This window comes from Eriocheir sinensis, chromosome 42 (assembly GCF_024679095.1).
Source record: "Eriocheir sinensis breed Jianghai 21 chromosome 42, ASM2467909v1, whole genome shotgun sequence".
NCBI lineage: Eukaryota > Metazoa > Arthropoda > Malacostraca > Decapoda > Varunidae > Eriocheir > Eriocheir sinensis.
The window spans coordinates 9,246,895-9,269,966 of NC_066550.1; the positions used below are offsets into that span (position 1 = coordinate 9,246,895).

Consider the following 23,072-nt stretch of genomic DNA (forward strand, 5'->3'; position numbering starts at 1 on the left):
AGGTGGTGGAGAGATGGAATGAGATGGAGTGAGGGTGGATGGAAGAATAGGAAGAAAGATGGAATAAAGGCGAAGGAGATTAAGGATTGAAAGAAGAAAGGAACGGGAGGAATGGAAAGAAGAAGAAGGAGTACCATATGCTCGAAGGAAAGGGAAGAAAGAAATGAAGACGAGAGGTGGAAAGTAAGAGAAAGAGAAAGGAGGAAGGAAAGAGGGCATTTGAAAGTACCGGAACGAAGAAAGTTAAAAAAAAAAGGAATGGAGAGAATAGGTAGAAAGGGGGAAAAGATACAAAGATATAAGAAGATATGAGGAAGGAAAGTAAAGAAAGGAGGATGAGAAGATACAAAGAAAATGGAGAACATGGTAGGAAACTCGGGAAAGAAGAGAGAAGAGAAAAGAGAGAAGGAAAGGAAAAGAAGAGGGAAACATAATATATATAAAAAAGAAAGAAGGGAAAAGATAAAGCAAACACGAATTTGAGAGCATGGTTGGAAAACTGGAAAAAGAGAAAAAATAGGAGAACAGGAAATAAAGGGAAAGTAGAAGGAAACATAAGATATACATAAGGAAAGGAAAGTAGAAAGGCGGTGGAAGAGATACCAAGACAGAAACGAAATGGAGAGGAGGAGGATGAAGTCGAAAAAGGAGAAAGAAGTAAAAAAGGAAGGGAAAAGTAGAAGGCAACATACATCTTCACCAGTAGAAGGTAACGACGGGAAAGGCAGGAGAACAAGATAGAGCCATTTCCCTTCTCCTCCTCCTCCCCCTCTTCTCCCCCGCCCCCAGAAATAAGAAACGACGGAGGGGAGACTTTAATATATCTTGTCTCCGGTGGTGACTTTACGTTTATTTACGCTTAAAGTGGAGAGAAACTGCAGGCTAGAACATTCACGTTTTAGAACACATAATAAACTTGATCACAGGTAAAGATTCATCCTTTTTTCTCGTTCGTGTTGAAAGGAGAGAGGCATTTGGCTATAACATTCATCTCTTACGGGGAATAATATACTAATTTTTTCTCGTTCTTGGGGATGAATTAGTGTTTATTCATGTTGAAAGGAGAGGCATTTGGCTATAACATTCGTCTCTTACGGGGAACAATATACTAATTTTTTTCTCGTTCCTGGGGATGACTTAGTGTTTATTTATGTTGAAAGGAGAGGCATTTGGCTATAACATTCGTCTCTTACGGGGAACACTATACTAATTTTTTTTCTCGTTCCTGGGGATGAATTAGTCTTTATTCTTGTTGAAAGGAGAGGCATTTGGCTATAACATTCATCTCTTACGGGGAACAATATACAATTTTTTTCTCGTTCTTGGGGATGAATTAGTGTTTATTCATGTTGAAAGGAGAGAGGCATTTGGCTATAACATTCGTCTCTTACGGGGAACACTATACTAATTTTTTCTCGTTCTTGGGGATGAATTAGTGTTTATTCATGTTGAAAGGAGAGGCATTTGGCTATAACATTCATCTCTTACGGGGAACACTATACTAATTTTTTTCTCGTTCGTGGAGATGAATTAGTGTTTATTCATGTTGAAAGGAGAGAGGCATTTGGCTATATCATTCATCTCTTACGGGGAACAATATACTAATTTTTTCTCGTTCTTGGGGATGACTTAGTGTTTATTCATGTTGAAAGGAGAGGCATTTGTCTATAGCATTCGCCTTACACGGGAAATAATATACTAATTTTTTCTCGTTCTTGGAGATGAATTAGTGTTTATTCATGTTGAAAGGAGAGGCATTTGGCTATAACATTCATCTCTTACGGGGAACACTATACTAATTTTTTTTCTCGTTCCTGGGGATGACTTAGTGTTTATTCATGTTGAAAGGAGAGGCATTTGGCTATAACATTCGTCTCTTACGGGGAACACTATACAATTTTTTTTCTCGTTCTTGGGGATGAATTTGTGTTTATTCATGTTGAAAGGAGAGAGGCATTTGGCTATAACATTCGTCTCTTACGGGGAACACTATACTAATTTTTTTCTCGTTCTTGGGGATGAACTAGTGTTTATTCATGTTGAAAGGAGAGGCATTTGGCTATAACATTCGTCTCTTACGGGGAACACTATACAATTTTTTTTTTTCGTTCTTGGGGATGAATTAGTCTTTATTCTTGTTGAAAGGAGAGGCGTTTGGCTATAACATTCGCCTATTACGGGGAACAATATACTAATTTTTTCTCGTTCTTGGGGATGAATTAGTGTTTATTCTTGTTGAAAGGAGAGAGGCATTTGGCTATAACATTCGCCTTTTACGGGAAATAATATACTAAATTTTTTCTCGTTCTTGGGGATGAATTAGTGTTTATTTATGTTGAAAGGAGAGAGGCATTTGGCTATAACATTCGTCTCTTACGGGGAACAATATACAAATTTTTTTCTCGTTCTTGGGGATGAATTAGTGTTTATTTATGTTGAAAGGAGATGCATTTGACTATAACATTCGCCTATTACGGGGAACAATATACTAATTTTTTCTCCTTCTTGGGGATGATTTAGTCTTTACTCTTGTTGAAAGGAGAGAGGCATTTGGCTATAACATTCATCTCTTACGGGGAACAATATACTAATTTTTTTTTCGTTCTTGGAGATGAATTAGTGTTTATTTATGTTGAAAGGAGAGGCATTTGGCTATAACATTCATCTCTTACGGGGAACAATATACTAATTTTTTTTTCGTTCTTGGAGATGAATTAGTGTTTATTTATGTTGAAAGGAGAGGCATTTGGCTATAACATTCATCTCTTACGGGGAACAATATACTAATTTTTTCTCGTTCTTGGGGATGATTTAGTCTTTATTCTTGTTGAAAGGAGAGAGGCATTTGGCTATAACATTCGCCTTTAACGGGAAATAATATACTAATTTTTTTCTCGTTCCTGGGGATGACTTTGTGTTTATTTATGTTGAAAGGAGATGCATTTGGCTATAACATTCGTCTCTTACGGGGAACAATATACTAATTTTTTTCTCGTTCTTGGAGATGAATTAGTGTTTATTCATGTTGAAAGGAGATGCATTTGGCTATAACATTCTCCTTTAACGGGAAATAATATTCTAATTTTTTTCTCGTTCTTGGGGATGACTTAGTGTTTATTCATGTTGAAAGGAGAGAGGCATTTGTCTATAACATTCGTCTCTTACGGGGAACACTATACTAATTTTTTTCATCGTTCCTGTGGGTGATTTGGTGTGGAGAGAAACAGGCTATAACATTCACGTTTTAGAACACATAATAAACTTGATCACAGCTAAAGACTCGTCCATTTTGCTCGTTCTTGGGGACGGTTTAGTGTTTATGCGTGTTGAAAGGAGAGAGGCATTTGGCTATAACACTCCTTGGTTTGTAGAAGATGAATTAAAGGGAAAAATGAAAAGAAGAAATTTGGCACAACTAAAAACTAGTGTAATAAATATCGCTCTTTAGAATGATTTACTGTTTATTTACGTTTACAGTTATTATTATTTTTTTTTTACAGCAAAGGAAACAACTCAAGGGTAAAAAAAAAAAAAGAAAACAATAATGAAAAAAAGACCGCTACTCACTGCTCCTATAAAAAAAGGGGTTCAGGGGAGTGACCGAAAGAGAGGTCAGTACCGGGAGGAGGAGAGGTGTTCTGATTCTCTCCTAAAACACGAACAAAATTAACAAAACTAATAAACTCACAAAAAAATAAGTTACACAAAAAAATAACAAAACTAATAAGCTCACAAAAAAATAAGTTACACAAAAAAATAACAAAACTAATAAGCTCACAAAAAATAATAATAAACTAATAAAACTAATAATGTGTATCCTGTTTCTGAAGGGGATTTACTATTTAATTATGCATAAGCCAAAGGGCCATTAAGCGTTCCAATTCCCCACTTATTGAATATGAATTAAAAACGAAAAAAAAAAGACTCGTACAGAAGAAAACTCATAACTAATTTGGGATGAACATTTTTTTTTTACCTCTATTTCTTTCATGCATTCCATCTTTACCTCTTATTTATTTACGTCACACACACACACACACACACACACACACACACACACACACACACACACACACACACACACACACACACACACACACACACACACACACATCAAAAGAAAAAAAAATCATAAATTGTAATCAGCATTTTATCTCGTTTCCTTTTGTACGTTATTTTTTATTTATTTATTTCTTATTCCCGTCATGCATTTTATAACGACTTTCACTTTAATCCATTTTTATGTGAGGCAACGTCCTCCTCCTCCTCCTCCTCCTCCTCTTCCTCTTCCTCTTCCTCTTCCTCCTCCTCCTCTTCCTCCTCCTCCTCTTCCTTTTCCTCCTCCTCCTTAGAGAAAGAGGCGTACAGGTGTGTGTTTGGTAATTAAGGAAAGGCAGGTAAGAGAGAGAGAGAGAGAGAGAGAGAGAGAGAGAGAGAGAGAGAGAGAGAGAGAGAGAGAGAGAATTACAGATGAGGGTGAAGATACATACATTAATACCTGCATACATAAATGAATGCACACACACACACACACACACACACACACACACACACACACACACACACACACACACACACACACACACACACACACCTCCTCCTCCTTACCCACATCCTATCCCCTCCCCACTTCCTCTAACCCCACACATATATTTTCCTCCCCCTCTCCCCCTCTCCCCTCTCTCTCTCCTCCCTTTCACTCCCATGTCCCCAGCCTCACTCCCATTCATAACCTCCCCAAGTCAACATCTCCCCCATTTATCCTAGCATCCTCCCTTCCACATCCTCAACCTCTTCCATTTCTTCTCCACCTCTTCTCTTTCTCCACTTCTACTTCACCTCTTCCCCGTCTCTCCACAACCCCCTCCACTTCTTCTGTACCTCCTCTCTTCCTCCACTTCTCCACCTCTTCCACATCTCTCCTCTACCTCTTACACTATCTCTTCTCTTCCTCCACTTCTCCACCTCTTCCACATCTCTCCTCTACCTCTTACACTACTCTACTCTTCCTCCACTTCTCCACCACTCCTCCCCACTCTCCAATTCTCTTCTGCCATATCTCCATCCCCCTCCACACCCCTTTCCCACGAGACTCCACAACCCTTTCCATTCTCAACCCTCCCCAACTCCTCAACCCTCCTCAACCCCCACAGCCTCTCCCTCCCTCTTACCCTTTCCCCCTAGATTCTGTAAACCACCTCACCTCTTCCTCAACCCCTTTTTCACCCATAAACCCTTACTCTCCTCTCCTCTACCCTACTCTACCTCTACTCATTCTCTAACCTCCAAATCCCACATCTCTTCCCTGAACCCTTACTAACAGACTCTTAACATTTTTCATCCCCCTGCAAAATTCCCTTTATCAACCCCCTTCAACCTCCTTCAACCCCCTCAATCCCTCCCTCTTCTCTTACCCATTCAACCCCTTCTCCCAACTCCCCTTTACATCCCCTAGACTAACATTTCAACCCCCCTTCAACCCCTTCAACCTCTCCCTTTCCCTTACCCATTCCACTATATTATGTAACCCCCTTCATCAACCCCTTCCCTTAACTGCCCTTCACATCCTAATAATAGACGCTTAACATATTTCAACCCCCCCTTCAACCCCTTCAACCTCTCCCTTCCTCTTACCCATTCACTCCCTTCCCCCAACCCCCCTTCACATTCCCTTCCCCCTTAATACTAGACTCTTAAGACATTTCAACCCCCCCTTCAACCCCTTCAACCTCTCCCTTCCTCTTACCCATTCACTCCCTTCCCCCAACCCCCCTTCACATTCCCTTCGCCCTTAGCACTGGACTCTAACATTTCAACCCCCCACAACCCCCCAGCACCTTCACCCCCCCCCCCCCCTTCCCGCACACCTGATAACTTTATTGGGCTCGTTAGTGGGGCATCGGGACTAATTAGGTTATTTCATTACCCGCGCACCTGCCCGCCGTGACAGGTGAGCCGCGGCCTGTCACCTCGACTCTCGCTGTTAAATCCAGTACCGCCGCCCGCCACTCTGTAACCTTCCTGGCGTCTGTCTGTCTGTCTGGTTGTCTGTTTGTCTCTGTAGCTAGCTCGTTTGTGTCTGTTTTTGTATGTGTGTGGCTGTGTTTGTGTGTGGTTGTGTGTTTGTTTGTCTCTAGTTAGCTCGTTTGTGTTTGTTTTTGTATGTGTGTGTGGTTGGGTGTTTGTTTTGGGTTTGTGTGGTTATCTGTGTCTGTTTTGTCCGTTTTTTTTTTTTACAGTAAACAGATGAAGGGAAAAAAAGAAACAATAATGAAAAAAAAGCCCGCGGTCGTGTTTTTTTTTTTTCTCTGTATCTATATCATCTACATCTGTCTACTTTATCCTATCTACTTTTTATATCCTTTTTTTCTTTCTTCAGTCTGTCCTTTTATTTCTCTGTCTTTTAATCTCTAGTTGTTTATCTATCTTCAATCTGTCGATCTCTATATCTGTCTATCTATCTATTTAATACCTTTTTATCTATTTTTTTCCTTTTCTTTGTCTATTTCTTTGTCTTTAATCTCTTTCCTTAATTATTTATCTACCTACATCTATCTATCGACCTTTCTGTCTGTCTGTCTGTCTATCTCTGTCTATCTATCTATCAATATCTTATCAACCTACACACCACTCCCTCTCTGTGTATGTGTGTATGTATGTATGTATGTATGAGTGTGTGTGTCTCTGCCTATCTATATATCTTCTACCCTCCTGCCATTTCTCTCTCTCTCTCTCTCTCTCTCTCTCTCTCTCTCTCTCTCTCTCTCTTACTTCCTCTCTCTCTTTATTGTTTCTTTCTTTCTGTCTGTCTTTTCTTTTCTTTATTTTACTTATTTCCTCCTCTCTAGTTCTTTCTTTCTTTATTTATTTTTCTCTTTTTTCCATTCTTCCTCTTTTACATTCTTTCTTTTTTTTCTTTTTCGTTCTATCTGTCTCCACTTTTTTTCTCTCTTTAATATATTTCTTCCTTTCTCTCTCTCTCTCTCTCTCTCTCTCTCTCTCTCTCTCTCTCTCTCTCTCTCTCTCTCCCCTAGGTGTCATGTCCTCGCAGCCTTGTGGAGTGGATCGGGAAGCTGTTCAGATTACCCTTCATGCATTTGGGTCACAGTGACGTTGCTCTCCTGATCTCGTTTGTGGTTGCGTCTTTGGTTTGATTTCAGAGATAATAGAGGAGGAGGAAGAGGAAAGGAGGAGGATAAGGAGAGGAAAGTGTGTTGAATCAGGTTAGGTAAATTAGGAAGGTGTAAAGTAAAAGAGGAGATTTTTATTTTATTTTTACAACAAAGGAGACAGCTCAAGGGCACACAAAAAAAGGAAACAATAATAATAAAAAAAGCCCGCTACTCGCTGCTCCTAAAAAGAATCCAAAGAGGTGGCCGAAAGAGAGGTCAGAAGATGAGAAGGGAGAGAGGATATGGAGAGGAAAGTGTATAGATCAGGTTAGGTATTTGAGGAAGGTGTGAAGTGATAGAGATGTTAAGATGAAGGAAGGAAGGGAGAAAGGTTATGGAAAGGAAAGTATGAAGAACAGGTTAGGTATTTGAGGAAGGTGTGAAGTAAAAGGGATGTGAAGATGAAGGAAGGGAGGGAGAGAGGTTAAGGAAAGGAAAGTATGAAGATCAGGTTAGGTAATTGAGGAAGGTGTGAAGTAAAAGGGATGTGAAGATAAGGTCATAGTTAAGAAGGAAGGGAGAGAAGATAAGGAAAGGAAAGTGTATTGATCAGGTTAGGTATTTGAGGAAGGTGTGAATTAAAAGAGATGTGAAGATAAGGTCAGACTTAAGAAGAGGAAGGGAGAGAAGATAAGGAAAGGAAAGTGTATTGATCAGGTTAGGTATTTGAGGAAGGTGTGAATTAAAAGAGATGTGAAGATAAGGTCAGACTTAAGAAGAGGAAGGGAGAGAAGATAAGGAAAGGAAAGTGTATTGATCAGGTTAGGTATTTGAGGAAGGTGTGAATTAAAAGAGATGTGAAGATGAAGTCAGAGTTAAGAAGAGGAAGAAAGAAGTTAAGATGTGGAAAGTGTGAAAATCAGGTTAAGTAATTGAGGAATGTGAGAAATAAAAGAGGAGATGTGCAGATGAGGTCATAGTTAAGAAGAGGAAGGGAGAGAGAAGTTAAGGAAAGGAAAGTGTATTGATCAGGTTAGGTATTTGAGGAAGGTGTGAAGTGATAGAGATGTTAAGATGAAGGAAGGAAGGGAGAGAGGTTAAGGAAAGGAAAGTATGAAGAACAGGTTAGGTAAATGAGGAAGATGTGAAGTGAAAGAGATGTGAAGATGAAGGAAGAGGAAGAGAGGAGGATAAGGAAAGTGTATAGATCAGGTCAGGTATTTGAGGAAGGTGTGAAGTGATAGAGATGTGAAGATGAAGGAAGGGAGGGAGAGAGGTTAAGGAGAGGAAAGTATGAAGAACAGGTTAGGTAAATGAGGAAGATGTGAAGTGAAAGAGATGTGAAGATGAAGGAAGGAAGGGAGAGAGGTTAAGGAGAGGAAAGTGTATAGATCAGGTCAGGTATTTGAGGAAGGTGTGAAGTGAAAGAAATGTGAAGATGAAGGAAGGAAGGGAGAGAGGTTAAGGAGAGGAAAGTGTATAGATCAGGTTAGGTATTTGAGGAAGGTGTGAATTAAAAAGAGATGTGAAGATAAGGTCAGACTTAAGAAGAGGAAAGGAGAGAAGATAAGGAAAGGAAAGTGTATTGATCAGGTTAGGTATTTGAGGAAGGTGTGAATTAAAAGAGATGTGAAGATAAGGTCAGACTTAAGAAGAGGAAGGGAGAGAAGATAAGGAAAGGAAAGTGTATTGATCAGGTTAGGTATTTGAGGAAGGTGTGAATTAAAAGAGATGTGAAGATAAGGTCAGACTTAAGAAGAGGAAGGGAGAGAAGATAAGGAAAGGAAAGTGTATTGATCAGGTTAGGTATTTGAGGAAGGTGTGAATTAAAAGAGATATGAAGATGAAGTCAGGAGGAAGAAAGAGAAGTTAAGAAGTGGAAAGTGTGAAAATCAGGTTAGGTAATTGAGCAATGTGAGAAATAAAAGAGGAGATGTGCAGATGAGGTCATAGTTAAGAAGAGGAAGGGAGAGAAGTTAAGGAAAGGAAAGTATGAAGAACAGGTTAGATAAAGGAGGAAATATGACAGTAAACAGGAGGCGTGAAAATCAGGTTAGGTAAATGAGAAGAAGGAAGAGGAAAGGAGAGAAGGAAGAGGATGGAAAATGTAAAGATATAAGTTAGTGTGTTATTTGTGCTTGTTAGGTGTTATTTTTGTTATCATTATTTATAGGTCATAGAGGAGACAGGGAATGGATTAGTAATGAGAGCAGAGGTACTTAAAGTGTGTGAGGTTGTGGATTTTACTGTGTTCATTTTTCTTTCGTTTATTAGTTTTCATTGTTTGCTTGTTAGATGTTATTGTTGTTATCATTGTTTATAGGTCATAGATTTTCTTTCGTTTATTAGTTTTTATTGTTTGCTTGTTAGGTTTCATTATTGTTATCATTGTTTATAGGTCATAGATACTTAAAGTGTGTGAGGTTGTGGATTTTACTGTGTTCATTTTTCTTTCGTTTATTAGTTTTCATTGTTTGCTTGTTAGATGTTATTGTTGTTATCATTGTTTATAGGTCATAGAGGAGACAGGGAATGGATTAGTAATGAGAGCAGAGGTACTTAAAGTGTGTGAGGTTGTGGATTTTACTGTGTTCATTTTTACTTTCCTTTCTGAGTTTTTATAGTTGTTATTTTTTATAGGTCGTAGGTAAGAAGGGAAAGGTTGAGTAATGAAGTCTGAAGATGTAGGTAACTCTGTCTGTCATAAAGGAGAGAGAGAGAGAGAGAGAGAGAGAGAGAGAGAGAGAGAGAGAGAGAGAGAGACTACCTTTGTTTTTGTGTATTAAGTAAAAAAAAAAGATAAAGAAAAAACAGAGAGAGAGAGAGAGAGAGAGAGACGAGAGACGAGAGACGAGACAGACAGAGAGAGACTACCTTTGTTTTTGTGTGTTAAATAAAAAATAAAAAAGATGAAGTAAACAAGAGGAATAGATTAGCGTCCTTTTGTCCCCTTGTGTTCGGACGTGATTTTTGGGTCATATGCAAACGGCTGAAAGGGTTGGACGGGACGGCGAGAGGATATAAAAAAAAAAAAAAATCTATTGAGCGTCTTTTGTTTTTCATTTACAGTATTATGGTTTCATGGTTTGCCTTTTGTTAGTTTATTGGAATTGATTTTTAGAAGATTGCTCCGTTTCTTAGTTAGCTTTTATTTTCCTAATCTTCTCTTGCTTCTATTTGAGAGGATATATAAAAAAAACTATCGTGTGTCTTCTGTTTTTCATTTACAGTATTATGGTTTCATGGTTTGCCTTTTGTTAGTTTATTGGAATTGATTTTTAGAAGATTGCTCCGTTTGTTAGTTAGCTTTTATTTTTCCTGATCTTCTCTTGCTTCTGTTTGAGAGGATATATATAAAAAAACTATCGTGTGTCTTCTGTTTTTCATTTACAGTATTATGGTTTCATGGTTTGCCTTTTGTTAGTTTATTGGAATTGATTTTTAGAAGATTGCTCCATTTGTTAGTTAGCTTTTATTTTTCCTGATCTTCTCTTGCTTCTATTTATTTTTCCTTTGGTCATGGGTTGATACTATAAGACACTTTCGATTCTCACATCAGCTATTTCCAAAGGTCAAAGAGGGGATCAATCGGGTTCTAATGAGTGTTTCTTTACGCTCAAGCAACAGAGGAAGGGTCACACTACACCCAGGGTCATAAAACTACCCACGGAAATGCCCCAACTCCTAAGAAAGCCTTGTCAAATGTGTGTTTCTTTAGGTTCATGGTACAGAAGAAGGGTCACACTACCACCAGGGCCATAAAACTACTCCTGGAAATGCCCTGAACTCCTACGAAAGCCTTGTCAAATGTGTGTTTCTTTAGGTTCATGGTACAGAAGAAGGGTCACACTACACCCAGGGCCATAAAACTACTCCTGGAAATGCCCAAAACTCCTACGAAAGCCTTGGCAAATACGTGAACTTGGGCGACGAAATGTTTAGTAATATGGCCCTTAGGAGTAACATTTATTATTTTTCCTATGACAGTTTCCTGATGTTTTCTTTCTTCTTTTTTCTTTGGTGTCGATTTGCGCTAGTGGGTTGATTCTTTTCAGTTTTGAGTATACATATATTTAACCCATCCACTGCGATTGGCATGGATTTGGCTTTCACTGGTAGCCTGGTAACATATAGTCCCATGTCATTCTCTGCCTCTGTGGTGGATAGTGGAGTGTTTCCCATGTGGTATTGGTGTGCTGGATATCCCCTCCCAAGGTGCATGACTTTACATTTTTCTTCATTGAACTGTAGCAGACACTTTTTGCTCCACTCCTGTAGCTTGGTGATGTCTTCTTGTAGGAATACGCAGTCAAGGGGCTAAAAAACTTTCTTGATTTTTATATTTTAGCGAAGTGATGGAATTGTGGGTTTGAAATGGAACTAGCATGATTTTTATTTTATTTTTTTATTTTTTTTTTGCTGGTATTTTGGGGGTCATATATAAGAACCCACGAAATAAACCTAAATGCGTTCAGGTTTTAGTGGTATGGGTTTTAAACAGAACTTAGTCGGTTATAATATTACTTGTTGACGTTTTTTGTTGATGAGTTTTGAGCATTAAGAGAAACTAATTATTTTTGTCATAGTAAAGAAGGCAGCTCAAGGTCTCTCTCTCTCTCTCTCTCTCTCTCTCTCTCTCTCTCTCTCTCTCTCTCTCTCTTTCTTTCTTTCTTTCTTTCTCTCTATCTCTCTCTCTCTCTCTCTCTCTCTCTCTCTCTCTCTCTCTCTCTCTCTCACACAAAAAAAATGAAACCCGAGACTGTGAATTTGAAATAAAACTCAGTAGGTCAGGTGTTATTTCTATCTGCCCTGTTGTTGTTGTTGTTGTTGTTGTTTTGCTCTGGTGTGTGCGTGTGTGTGTGTGTGTGTGTGTGTGTGTGTGTTTTTTCCTTTTCATTTGGAGACGTGACGGGGATTGCGGCGGGTCAGCATCTGTTTTGCGCGCATGTTTTATTCATACCGGACAAACAGGGTCGATGGTCCTCTCCGCTTCCTGCTTTTCTGAAGGGGGTGGAGTGGGGAGGGGGTCAGTAGGGGAAAGGGGGAGAGGAGGGGTTGGGGTGGTGTGTGGAGGATAGGTATGAGGGAAGGGGATGGGTGTAGATGTTGGGGGGGTGGGGAGATGAGGGATAGGTTAGTGTAAGGGATGGAGGGAGGAGATGGGGGTGTATGGGGAAATAGGTGTGGAGGGGGGGGAAGGGATAGGTCAATGTCGGGGGGAGGGATAGGGTAGTGTAGGGGAGGTGGGGAGGAGATGGGGGGTATGGGGAAATAGGTGTGAGGGGAAAGGTATATGTTTGTGTGTGTGTGTGTGTGTGTGTGTGTGTGTGTGTGTGATCAAATATCCCAAACACAGTGACCAGTTTTTAAGAAAGGTTATACTTGGAGGGAGCGCTGGCCCCCTCCCTCCCTCTCCCCTTGCTGTTCTCTCTTCTCCCTTTACCTGTGAGTGTGAGGGAGAGGAAGGCTGGGGAGGAGGGTGTGAGGGATGATTTTGTTATGCGACACTGTTAGACTGGATTAGCGAGTGGGTGAGTGGGTGAGTGCATTAAATTGTGTGGGTGTGTCTAGGTATGGATGATGATTTTATGACTGGGTAAGTGCGTGGGTGAATAAAGAAGGAATAAGATGGTTACCTGGATACCTGTCTGGATGAGTAGTAGAGTGGATGGATGCCTGGATGGTTAACCTGGTAGCAGCGGGGACCATGTTTCTTAATGGTCCCTCTAAGCGAGAAAAATGAGAAAAAATCACCACTCACACAAACCATTTCATATTACATATCAACGCATTTGTGATCAGTTTATGTATCATCTATTTTTTGGGGGTTTAAATCATGGCACAAATTTGGCCCGTCGCTGCTACCGGGTTAAATGGATGAGTGGGTGAGTGGATGATCGAATGGCTTCTTGTTTGAGTAACCGACTGACTGACTGATTGGCTGAAGAACTGACTGATGTACCCACCGATTCCTGGCAGACGTTAGATTGCTGACTCTCTTACTGGTTAACTGGCTGAATATCTGACTTACTGAAAAGCTTAATGATTTTACTCACTGACTAACGATATGGATGCCTGTCGTCCTGGTTAACTTACTGAAGAACTAATAGACTGATTTTCTGAAGAACTTTATTTGACTGACTGACTGACTAACGAAATTGCTCTGTCTTACTGACTAAACTGAATATCTGACTGACTTACTTACTGAAGAACTTAAATTGACTGACTATTTTTTGTATTTATTTATGTACAGCAAAGGAGACATTTCAAGGGCATAAAAAAAACTAACTAACTAAATAGCTGATTGTTACTGACTGAATAATTGACTGACTGACCTATTGACTTGCTGACTGAAGAACATTGATTTTACTGACTGACTGGGTGACTGACGGACTGACTGGCTGAGTGGGCGAGCGTGATTGAGTTTCCATAGCGAGGCAGGAACGTAAAAATTCTCGACACTTTATTTTTTTTATTTACGATCTTTTTTATTTACTCTCAGCTGCCCTCAAAACAGGACAGGCGAGTGATATTCGGTTTACATCGCCCACTAACACCTTTTGTACACCTTTTGGGTTTATATTTTTTCAGTAACTTTGGTTTTAATAACTTTCTCTTTCTTTCATCTCTTTCCTTTGCCTTTTTTTTTATTTATTTATTATTTTTTTTTTTACAGCACAGAGCAACTCAAGGGCAACAAAAAGATGTAAAAAAAAAAGCCCTCTAACTGTTGCTCTCATATAGTGATCAGTAAAGAGTGGCCAAAAGTAACTATATTATTATTTAGTAACTTTTCCTGTGCCTTTGAATTACCTAACTTATTTTCTTCTATTTTGTTTTTTGTCTTGTGGAATAACTTCTTTCCAGTAGCTTTGACTTTCTTAATTTTTTTCTTGCTTATTTTTTTCTTCGTCCCTTAGAATAACATTTTTTTTTCTAGCAGTTTTGATATTCCTTCTATTTTTTTTTTCCTTCGGCTTTTTGCGTAACTTTTTCTGAGCCCTTTGATTTTCCTAACTTCCTCTTTTTCCTTTGCCAGTTGGATGATCAGAGTAACGTTTATTTTATCTTTTAGTTTTTTTTTTCTTATTCAGTCATTCGTTATACATGATATTTGTTGTTTTCCCTGACATCTATATTTTCGTATCTTTTTTTTATTCAGTCGCAGTCCTCTCATTCCCCTGTTCACCTGTTAACCCTCCATTCAGTCCATAAATCCCAAACATTCATCTATAATCAACATTTCTATCTCTAGGTTCCAAATACTTATTCTTTTTTCACATAACTTGAGTCAGAACCTTCCTTCCGGCCAACAGATTCTAAGCATTCATCTTTCTCACCAATATTTTAATCTCTAGGTTCCAAATACTTACTCTTTATTCATACAACTTGGCCTACAAATTCTCAGCCTTCATTTTTTTCAACATTTCCATCTCTAGGTTCAATAAACTTACTCTTCCTGTTTCACCTTCCATTCAGTCCGCCAATTCCTCTTTTTGTACAATATTTCCATCTCTGGGTTTCATATACTTATTATTTTCCACATAACTCGAGTCAGAGCCTTCTTCCTGCCAACAGATTCTAAGCATTCAACTTCTCAACATTTTCATCTCTAGGTTCCATATACTTATTCCCCTGTTTCACCTTCCATTCGGTCCACCAATACCTCTTTTCTCAACAATATTTCCATCTCTGGGTTCCATATACTTATTCTTTTTCCACATAACTAGAGTCAGGGCCTTCCTTCCGGCCAACAGATCCTAAGTATTCACCTTCTCAACATTTTCATCTCTAGGTTCCATATACTTATTCCCCTGTTTCATATTTCACTCGGCCTAAAGATTCTAAATATCCACCTTTTCTCAGTTTTTCCATCGCTAGGTTCCATATACTCATTCTTTTCCACATAACTTGGGTCAAGGCTTTTAAGATTGAGTGGCGGGGCGGTGAGGGCGGCTGTGGCGGGTGAGCGGCACTTCACACGATTTATCACGCCATATAAGAGAGGTTAGGGCGGGGGAAAGCTTAGCTGAGGAAGGGTCGGCGTGTCAAATGGGCTGGAGGTGTGTGGCAACTCTTCGCGCGGGAGGAGTTGCCATATATTCACTCTTTTCTTTTATCTTTTTCTCCTTTCCCTCTTTTACTAACACTTATTTTCCTCTTTTATTGGTTGTTTCCTCATTCAGTCTTTAGTATACATAGTCTTTTTTTCGTTTTACGTGAGATAACGCTTGAATTTTGCTTATAGACAGACTGCTTAGCATGGGCTGGAGGTGTGTAGCAACTATTCGCGCGGGGGGAAGTTGCCATGATTTGATTCTTTCATTCTCCTTTTTCCCTTTGCCCAATAGAGTAACATTTAATTTTTCTTTTTTTTAGGGGGATGGGGGGATGAACACAGGTCAAATAAAGAGAATAGAAACAAAGTACGCCAAAAACATTCATATAGTTGAATTTTCCTTTCATTATTATTTCTTTTATTATTATCTTTATTATTATTAGTTATGAGTTCCTTTTTATTGTTCCTTTTAGGATTCTGTTATTATTATATTTTCCTCTTATTATTCTTTTATGAAGGGAGCGAGTTAATGAAACGTGATAAAACAGGGGAGTGCGTAGGGAAACATTAAGTGTTTTCCATTTTTTTAATACAAGATAACACGAGAATAACAAAGTAAAAACAATATGAATCTTATTTTTTATGTGATGAAAAAAGCGAGTCAAGTGACCACAATTAAAACAAGAAAGCGTGTTAACAGCATTCAAAAGTGAGGTTTTTATTTTTATTTTTTTTTATTTATTTATTTATTTTTTTTTTTTGAATCAAGGAAACACGAATAAAACAAGAGAGCGTGTCAATAGCATTCATAATTGTAAGTTTTTCCCTTTTTTGAATCAAGGAAACGCGAATAAAACAAGAGAGCGTGTCAATAGCATTCATAATTGCAAGTTTTTTTCCCGTTTTTGAATCAAGGGAACGCGAATAAAACAAGAGAGCCGGTCAAAAGTATTCGTAATTGTATTCTTTTTCTTCATAGTACCGGAGAAAGCAAGTCAAGGAAAAAAACAATACAAAAGAAAATCGCAACGCTGCCACCACAAAGAGAGAAGATAAGGATAAAGTGATAAACAGGAAAATAACGCGATAAATTGAACTGGCAACAGAACAAGGAGATGAAAAATACGTGCAGTTTGCGACACACATTCCCACACCCACGCCAGGCCGCAGCTGAAGGTGACAGAAGTAAAACAATGTGTATATATTTTTGTTTTCTTTCTTTTCCTTCTTCGCTTTCCCCTTGTTTCTCTTTCTTTCTTTTCTTTCTTTACTTTTCCTCTTGTTTCTCTTCCTTTCTTTTCTTCCTCTGGTTCCTGTATTCTTTTTCTTTACACACACCATTCTTATTTTTGTTTTGTTTTCTTTCTTTCCCTTCTTCGTTTTCTCCTTTTATTTCTCTTTATTTCTTTCCCTTCTTTCTTCCCTCATTTTTTCTCTTCACTTCCTTTGATTCCAGTTTTCTTTTTCTTTACATACCATTCTTATTTTTGCTTCATTTTATTCGTTTTCCTTCTTTCCTTTCTTCGCTTTTCTCCTTTTATTTCTCTTTATTTATTTCTTTCTTCTTTCTTCCCTCATTTATTTTTCTTCACTTCCTTTGTTTCCTGTACTTTTTTTCTTTACAAACACACCATTCTTATTTTTGTTTCATTTTATTCGTTTTCCTTCTTTCCTTTCTTCCTTTTCCTCCTTTTTCTTTCTCTTCTTCGTTCTTCCCTCATTTCTTTTTCTTCCTTTCCTTTGATCCCTGTACCCTTTTCTTTTTCTTTTCTGCTTTTATCATTTCCATTTTTCCTATGAAACACACACACACACACACACACACACACACACACACACACACACACACACCAAAAAAAAAAGTCCCCCCCCAAAAAAAACACTGCAAAAATGACCACAGAAAAAATTACGCTGAAGGAAAAAAGTTATAAAAAAATGAAGAAAATAATAACTCAGGTTGGTCACGTGTTGCTTACGACCATAACCACAGACCCCCCCCTCTCTCTCTCTCTCTCTCTCTCTCTCTCTCTCTCTCTCTCTCTCTCTCTCTCGCGATACTATATAAAGAGAGAGAGAGAGAGAGAGAGAGAGAGGGGGGGGGGAGAAAATTTTAATGGAACAAAATAAAAAGAGGTTGTTTTATTTACTTTATTTTTTCCTGTTTTTTTTTTTTCCTTTACCAACTGTGATATTTTTCCCCTCATGTTTTTTTTTATTTCCTTTATTTTATTTCCTTTATTTTTTATTCTTTTTTCTTTTTTGCATTTATTGATTTATATCCTTTTACTACTACTACTACTACTACTATTACTACTGCTACTATTACTACTGCTACTATTACTACTACTATTACTACTACTACTATTACTACTACTACTACTACTACCACCACCACTACCCATACCACTAACCTATTTAAAAAGAGGGGAGAAAAGGGGAGGTTGAAGGGAAGGGGGGGGAGGAGGAGGAGGAGAAGAGGAGGAGGAGGAGAAGGAGGAGGAGGAAGGGGGGGAGTGTAGATTTCCTCCACCCATTAACTTTCAAAGGCAGTGTTGTGGACGTGTGGAATAGCCGGGTGGAGGGGAGAGAGAGAGAGAGAGAGAGAGAGAGAGAGAGAGAGAGAGAGAAAGTTGTGAGCCAGGAAAAGGGAGAGAGAAAGGGAGAGAGGGAGAGTGTGGGAGGAAGATGGAGGGTTCGGGGAAGGTGAGAGAGAGAGAGAGAGAGAGAGAGAGAGAGAGAGAGAGAAATCTGGACTGAAATATGGGAGAGAAAAGAAGATAAGGAAAGGTAGAGGAAGGAAGAGAAGTGTGTGTGTGTGTGTGTGTGTGTGTGTGTGTGTGTGTGTGTGTGTGTGTGTGTGTGTGTGTGTGTGTGTGTGTATATGTATTGATATCCTATAATAGAGAGAGAGAGAGAGAGAGAGAGAGAGAGAGAGAGAGAGAGTGTATGTGAAGTGAGGGGAAAGTGAAAATATGGGGTCATTATTTTCTCTTGTTCTTTTTTTGTCTTTCTTTCTCATTTTTCTATTTTTCTCTTTTCATTCTTTCTTATGTTTTTCTCTTTTATTCTTTCGTCAAATTCTTTCATCTGTTCTTTATTCATTTTTCCCTTTTATCCGTTTTCTCTATTTTTTCATTTATTATTTCTTCTCTGACTCACTTCCATTCATTCTTTCATTCCCGTTCCTCCCTTCAGCCTTTTCCCCATTCTTTATTTCCCTTATTTTTCACTTATTCTTTCCACTGTCATCATCACCTTCGTTTATTCCAACATTTCTTTCTTCTACTCTTTCTGTGGATTTGCGGCAAGGTTGGAATGTGTTTGGGGAAAGAGGGGAGAGGGGAGAGAGAAAGAGGGGAAGGTGGGAGAGGGAGGGGAGGGAAAGAGGAGACAAAAAGAGGGGAATAGGGGAAAGGAAATGAAGAGGAATAGGAAAAATGGAGTGCGGGGAATAGAAGACAGCAAAGGAAAGAGGAGAGGAGAGAGGAAAGGAAAGGAAAGGAAGAAAGGACCGAGAAGGGAAAGGAAGGGGAACAGGAAAATAATGATAAGAATGGATAGGAAGAGGAGGGGAAAAGGGGAGAGGAATAAGGAACAATAAAGAGAAGAAGAGAAAGGAAAGAAAGGGAAAAAGAGGGAAGGAAAGGAAGGGCAAGAGGGGACATAGAAAGAGGGGAAGAGAGGAAAGGAAAAAAGGGGAATAGAAGACAACAAATTGGATGGGAAAGAGTAGATATAGATAATTGGAAAGGGTGCAAAGAGAGATAAAGGGAGAGGCTGAGTATGAGAGTGAGGGGAAAATGGAAAGTTGACTGTATGTATAGGAGAGGAGAGGGGAATAGAGGGAGGGGGAGAGGAGTGTGAGAGGGAAATAGTGGCCCCCAAAAAGTGACAAAAAGTATAAGAGAGAGGGAGAGAAATTTGAATAAAGGTTAAAATTAGATTGAAAACATTGAAAAAAGTGAGAGAGAGTGAAAGTTGAATAAAGATAAAAATTAGATTGAAAACATTGAAAAAAGTAAGAGAGAGGGAGAGAAAGTTGAATAAAGATAAAAATTAGATTGAAAACATTGAAAAAAAGTAAGGAGAGGGAGAGAAAGTTGAATAAAGATAAAAATTAGATTGAAAACATTGAAAAAAAGTAAGGAGAGAGAGAGAAAGTTGAATAAAGATAAAAATTAGATTGAAAACATTGAAAAAAGTAAGAGAGAGAGAGAGAGAAAGTTGAATAAAGGTAAAAATTAGCTTGAAGACAGTATGCAAAAAGAAAGAAATAAAGGAATAAAGGAAAAGTGGATGATTATAAAACACAAGAAAGAAAAAGAGGAAAGAAGAATAATCGTAATAGTTGAATAGAAGACAAAGAAAGAAAGAAGAAAATGGGAATGAAGGAAAAGGTGATAATTACAAAGCACAATAATTAAGAAACAAGAGAAACATGTTCGTAATTAAGAGTAACAATCGAATAATCTTTAACAAAACATCGCAAAAAAAAATTAGTGAACGACAATAGACAGAGAGAAAAAGGGAATGGAAATAAAGTTAATAAATATAAATCACACGAAGGAAAAAGAGAAAACGACAATAGACAAAGAGAAAAAGGAAATGGAAATAAAGTGAATAAATATAAATCTCACGAAGGAAAAAGAGAGAGAAAGAAAGAAAATCATAATCGTTAGTTACAGGAGAAAGGCAAAAGAAAGCAATTCCCACGTGTATGTTCCCTGCAGAAGGAGAATAACTATGACGCAATCTCTACTCGTGTGTTTTCCCGGGTCAGCAGAAGTCAATTATCGGCTCAAAAGGTCACGAAATTGCCAACAAGAAATACAGGTGTTTGGCCCCCACGGAAAATAAGCGGAACTGGACCTGGTAATAATAACAAAAATAATAATGATGATAATAATAATAATAATAATAATAATAATAATAATAATAATAATAATAATAATAATGGTAGAGAGAAGAAGAAGAAAATAATAGAGTACATTTTTTTTACGGTGAGACATTTTTTTTTTCCCCTCACTCCCATACTCAGCCTCTCCCTCTCCCTCTCTCCCTTTATCTCCCCTTCCCATTCTCTATATCCTTGCCCTCCTTTCTTTTCGTTTCCTTTTCATTTCCCCTCACCTCTCTCTGTCCTATTTCCCCTCCCGTCCCTGTTCCCCCTTCCCCTCCCTTTCCTATCTCTCCTTCCTCTCACATTTCCTTCCCCTCTTCCCCTCACTTTTCAATCCCCGCTTCTCATTCCTGTAAAAAAAAAAAAAATGTTAGTGTTTGCTTGTAAAAGAATGAATAAGCTAACTCTGTAGTCCGACCCAGCTATATAGACATCTGGTGGGCCCGCTCGTGGAGTTCCCTGGGTACAGCTCTGCCGAATCTTGTTTAGTGTATACGGGATATCTGATACACACTTTCAAATAGTGCGCGTGGATGGCATGTGAGGGAGAGAGTGATGTATTGGGATGATGCGGTAGCGCCAAAACTGACTTCATATATGTGTCGGGCTATAATATCGTCACCCTAATAAAATAATCGCCTTAGTCATTTTTTTTTCAGCGATATCCAGGTTTTTGTTTACATCAATTTTTTTTTTAACATGTGACGCCCATTTCTGTATAGTTGCCTTCGTCATTCAGGGTTTGAGTGTTCTAGAATTGGCCTTTTCATTTCTGCCTAAATCTTAAGCCAAATGAGATGATGACAGTTCTTTTCTGATTTCCTGTAAAGTAGAAAATAATGGCCTGTTTGTGTACGAAGGTGATGATAAATAGTGATGATTTTGGATGTGAATAATAGAAGAAAACAACAACAACAGCAGAACCTCACGCAAAAACAAAAACACACACCAACACATCTAACGCACTCAATAAAAAATAACTGCATGTTGAAGAAATATCGATCGATGTATTATGAAGAATTAAAAGGAGAAACCAAGAAAGAATAAGTGAAAAAAGATCAAATGAAAAAGAAGAAAATAATAATAATAATAACAATAATAATAATAATGATGATGATGATGATAAGAAGAAGAAGCAAAGAATAGTTCACTTTTTTTACGATATGACACGCAGTTTTGTGTTAGACTTAGAAACAAAAAAATAAAAGGACGTGAAAGGAAATAGTAAGAAAGAAAGAAAAAAAGAACACGAAGGAATAAAAGGGGAATGGTACCAATCTTACTTTTATTTTGTGTCATATGTATTTTACCTTTTGTTAGTCTTTTGTTTTCTGTTATTTATTGTTTGTGCGAGTTTTTTCAGTAAGAGTTTTTGTTCATCTACGATCAATGTTCCTGTGTTTTCTTGCCGTGTTTGAAGTCACTGGAAAAGAAAAAAAATAAGAAGGTTAAAGAAAATAATGAAAAAGAATGAAAAAGATGTTAGACTGAAAAAGAAAATGAAATGAAAGTAAGAGTTTTAGATATAAGGAAATGAAATGTTACGAAAAATACGATTAATGTTTCTGTGTTTCCTTGGAGTGTTTGCATTCACTGGAAAAGAAAAAAAAGAAAATAAGAATGTAAAAGAAAAAAGGAAAAGAATGAAAAAGGTGTAATACTGAAAAAGAAAATGAAATGAAAGTAAGAGTTTTAGATATATGGAAATGAAAGTAAGTTTTTTAGATGTAAGAATTGAGGGAATGTGAAAAAGTTTATTGTTTTCCTTTTTTATTCTTACTGTATTTTCTATTTTTTTATTTTTTTTTATTTGACATTCCTTCTTTCTTCTCTTTATCTTTTCAATTTTTTCTTAAAGTTTTCATTTTTTGTGTTAATGTGTTTTTTTTCTGTCCTTTCTTTCCTCTTTTTCTTTCTCATTCTTTCTTTTGTTTTGTGTTTCCATTATGTCTTCTGTAATTTTCTTTTTCATTACCTCCTCTCTTATTCTTCACCATTCTCTGTTTTTCATTTTCCTTTCCTTTTCTTTTTCAGTCTTACATCTTTTTCATCCTTTTTCCTTTTTCTTTTTTACATTTTTATTTTCTTTATTTTCCACTGACGCCACCTCCCCCACCCGCCCCCCCCCCCCACACACACACACATACCCCCCCACACACACACACACATACACCCCCCACCCACCCACCCACACATACCCCCCCACCCACACACACATACACCCCCCACCCACCCACACACACATACACCCCCCCCACCCACACACACATACCTTTACCTCCATCCTCAATATTATGGCGCAACAGGTAACGGCCATTAAATAAGCTACACTCGTTTGATAATAATTACACCCACAACTCCCAAAAAAGTAGTGAGTTCCATTAAGTTGCGAAAAAACGCGATATTGATGGGAATTAGAATGTGGAAATAATCAAGGAAAAATGCTTATATTAATGATGGTTTGTGGAATGTGTGTGTGTGTGTGTGTGTGTGTGTGTGTGTGTGTGTGTGTGTGTGTGTGTAAGTAGGTAGGCTGTGTATATTCTATCTCATCTACTAACGTCTACTAACCACTGTGTTCTTCCCTTCTCAGCCATACGGGAACACTGTAAGTATTTTGTAATCTGTATGAATGTAATGTAATTTTTTTCATCCTTTTTCATCTCTATATTATGATTGGTGTATGTGTATGTGTGTGTGTGTGTGTGTGTGTGTGTGTGTGTGTGTGTTTGTCTGTGTGTGTGTGTGTGTGTGTGTGTGTGTGTGTGTGTGTGTGTGTGTGTGTGTTCGAGAGTATAATTATTTTCTCATTTTCTGCTCTTGGTCCTATAATCTCTCTCTCTCTCTCTCTCTCTCTCTCTCTCTCTCTCTCTCTCTCTCTCTCTCTCTCTCTCTCTCTCTCTCTCTCTCTCCTCTCTCTCTCCCTCTCTCTCCTCCTTCCCCCCCTCCTTCCCTTCCTCCTTCCCCCCCTCCCTCCTTCCCTCCCTCCCTTTTACTTGCC

General features: G+C 38.2%; 1 protein-coding gene across 1 annotated transcript in view; it reads left to right on the plus strand.

Annotated features, from left to right (window-relative positions):
* The window catches only part of LOC127009943 (uncharacterized), a 72,873-nt gene that overhangs the window by 45,291 nt on the left and 4,510 nt on the right, over positions 1-23,072 (plus strand). The window contains exon 3 of the mRNA XM_050883478.1: positions 22,665-22,679. Coding sequence (XP_050739435.1) covers positions 22,665-22,679 — 15 coding nt within the window. The remainder of the gene's footprint in view (positions 1-22,664; positions 22,680-23,072) is intronic.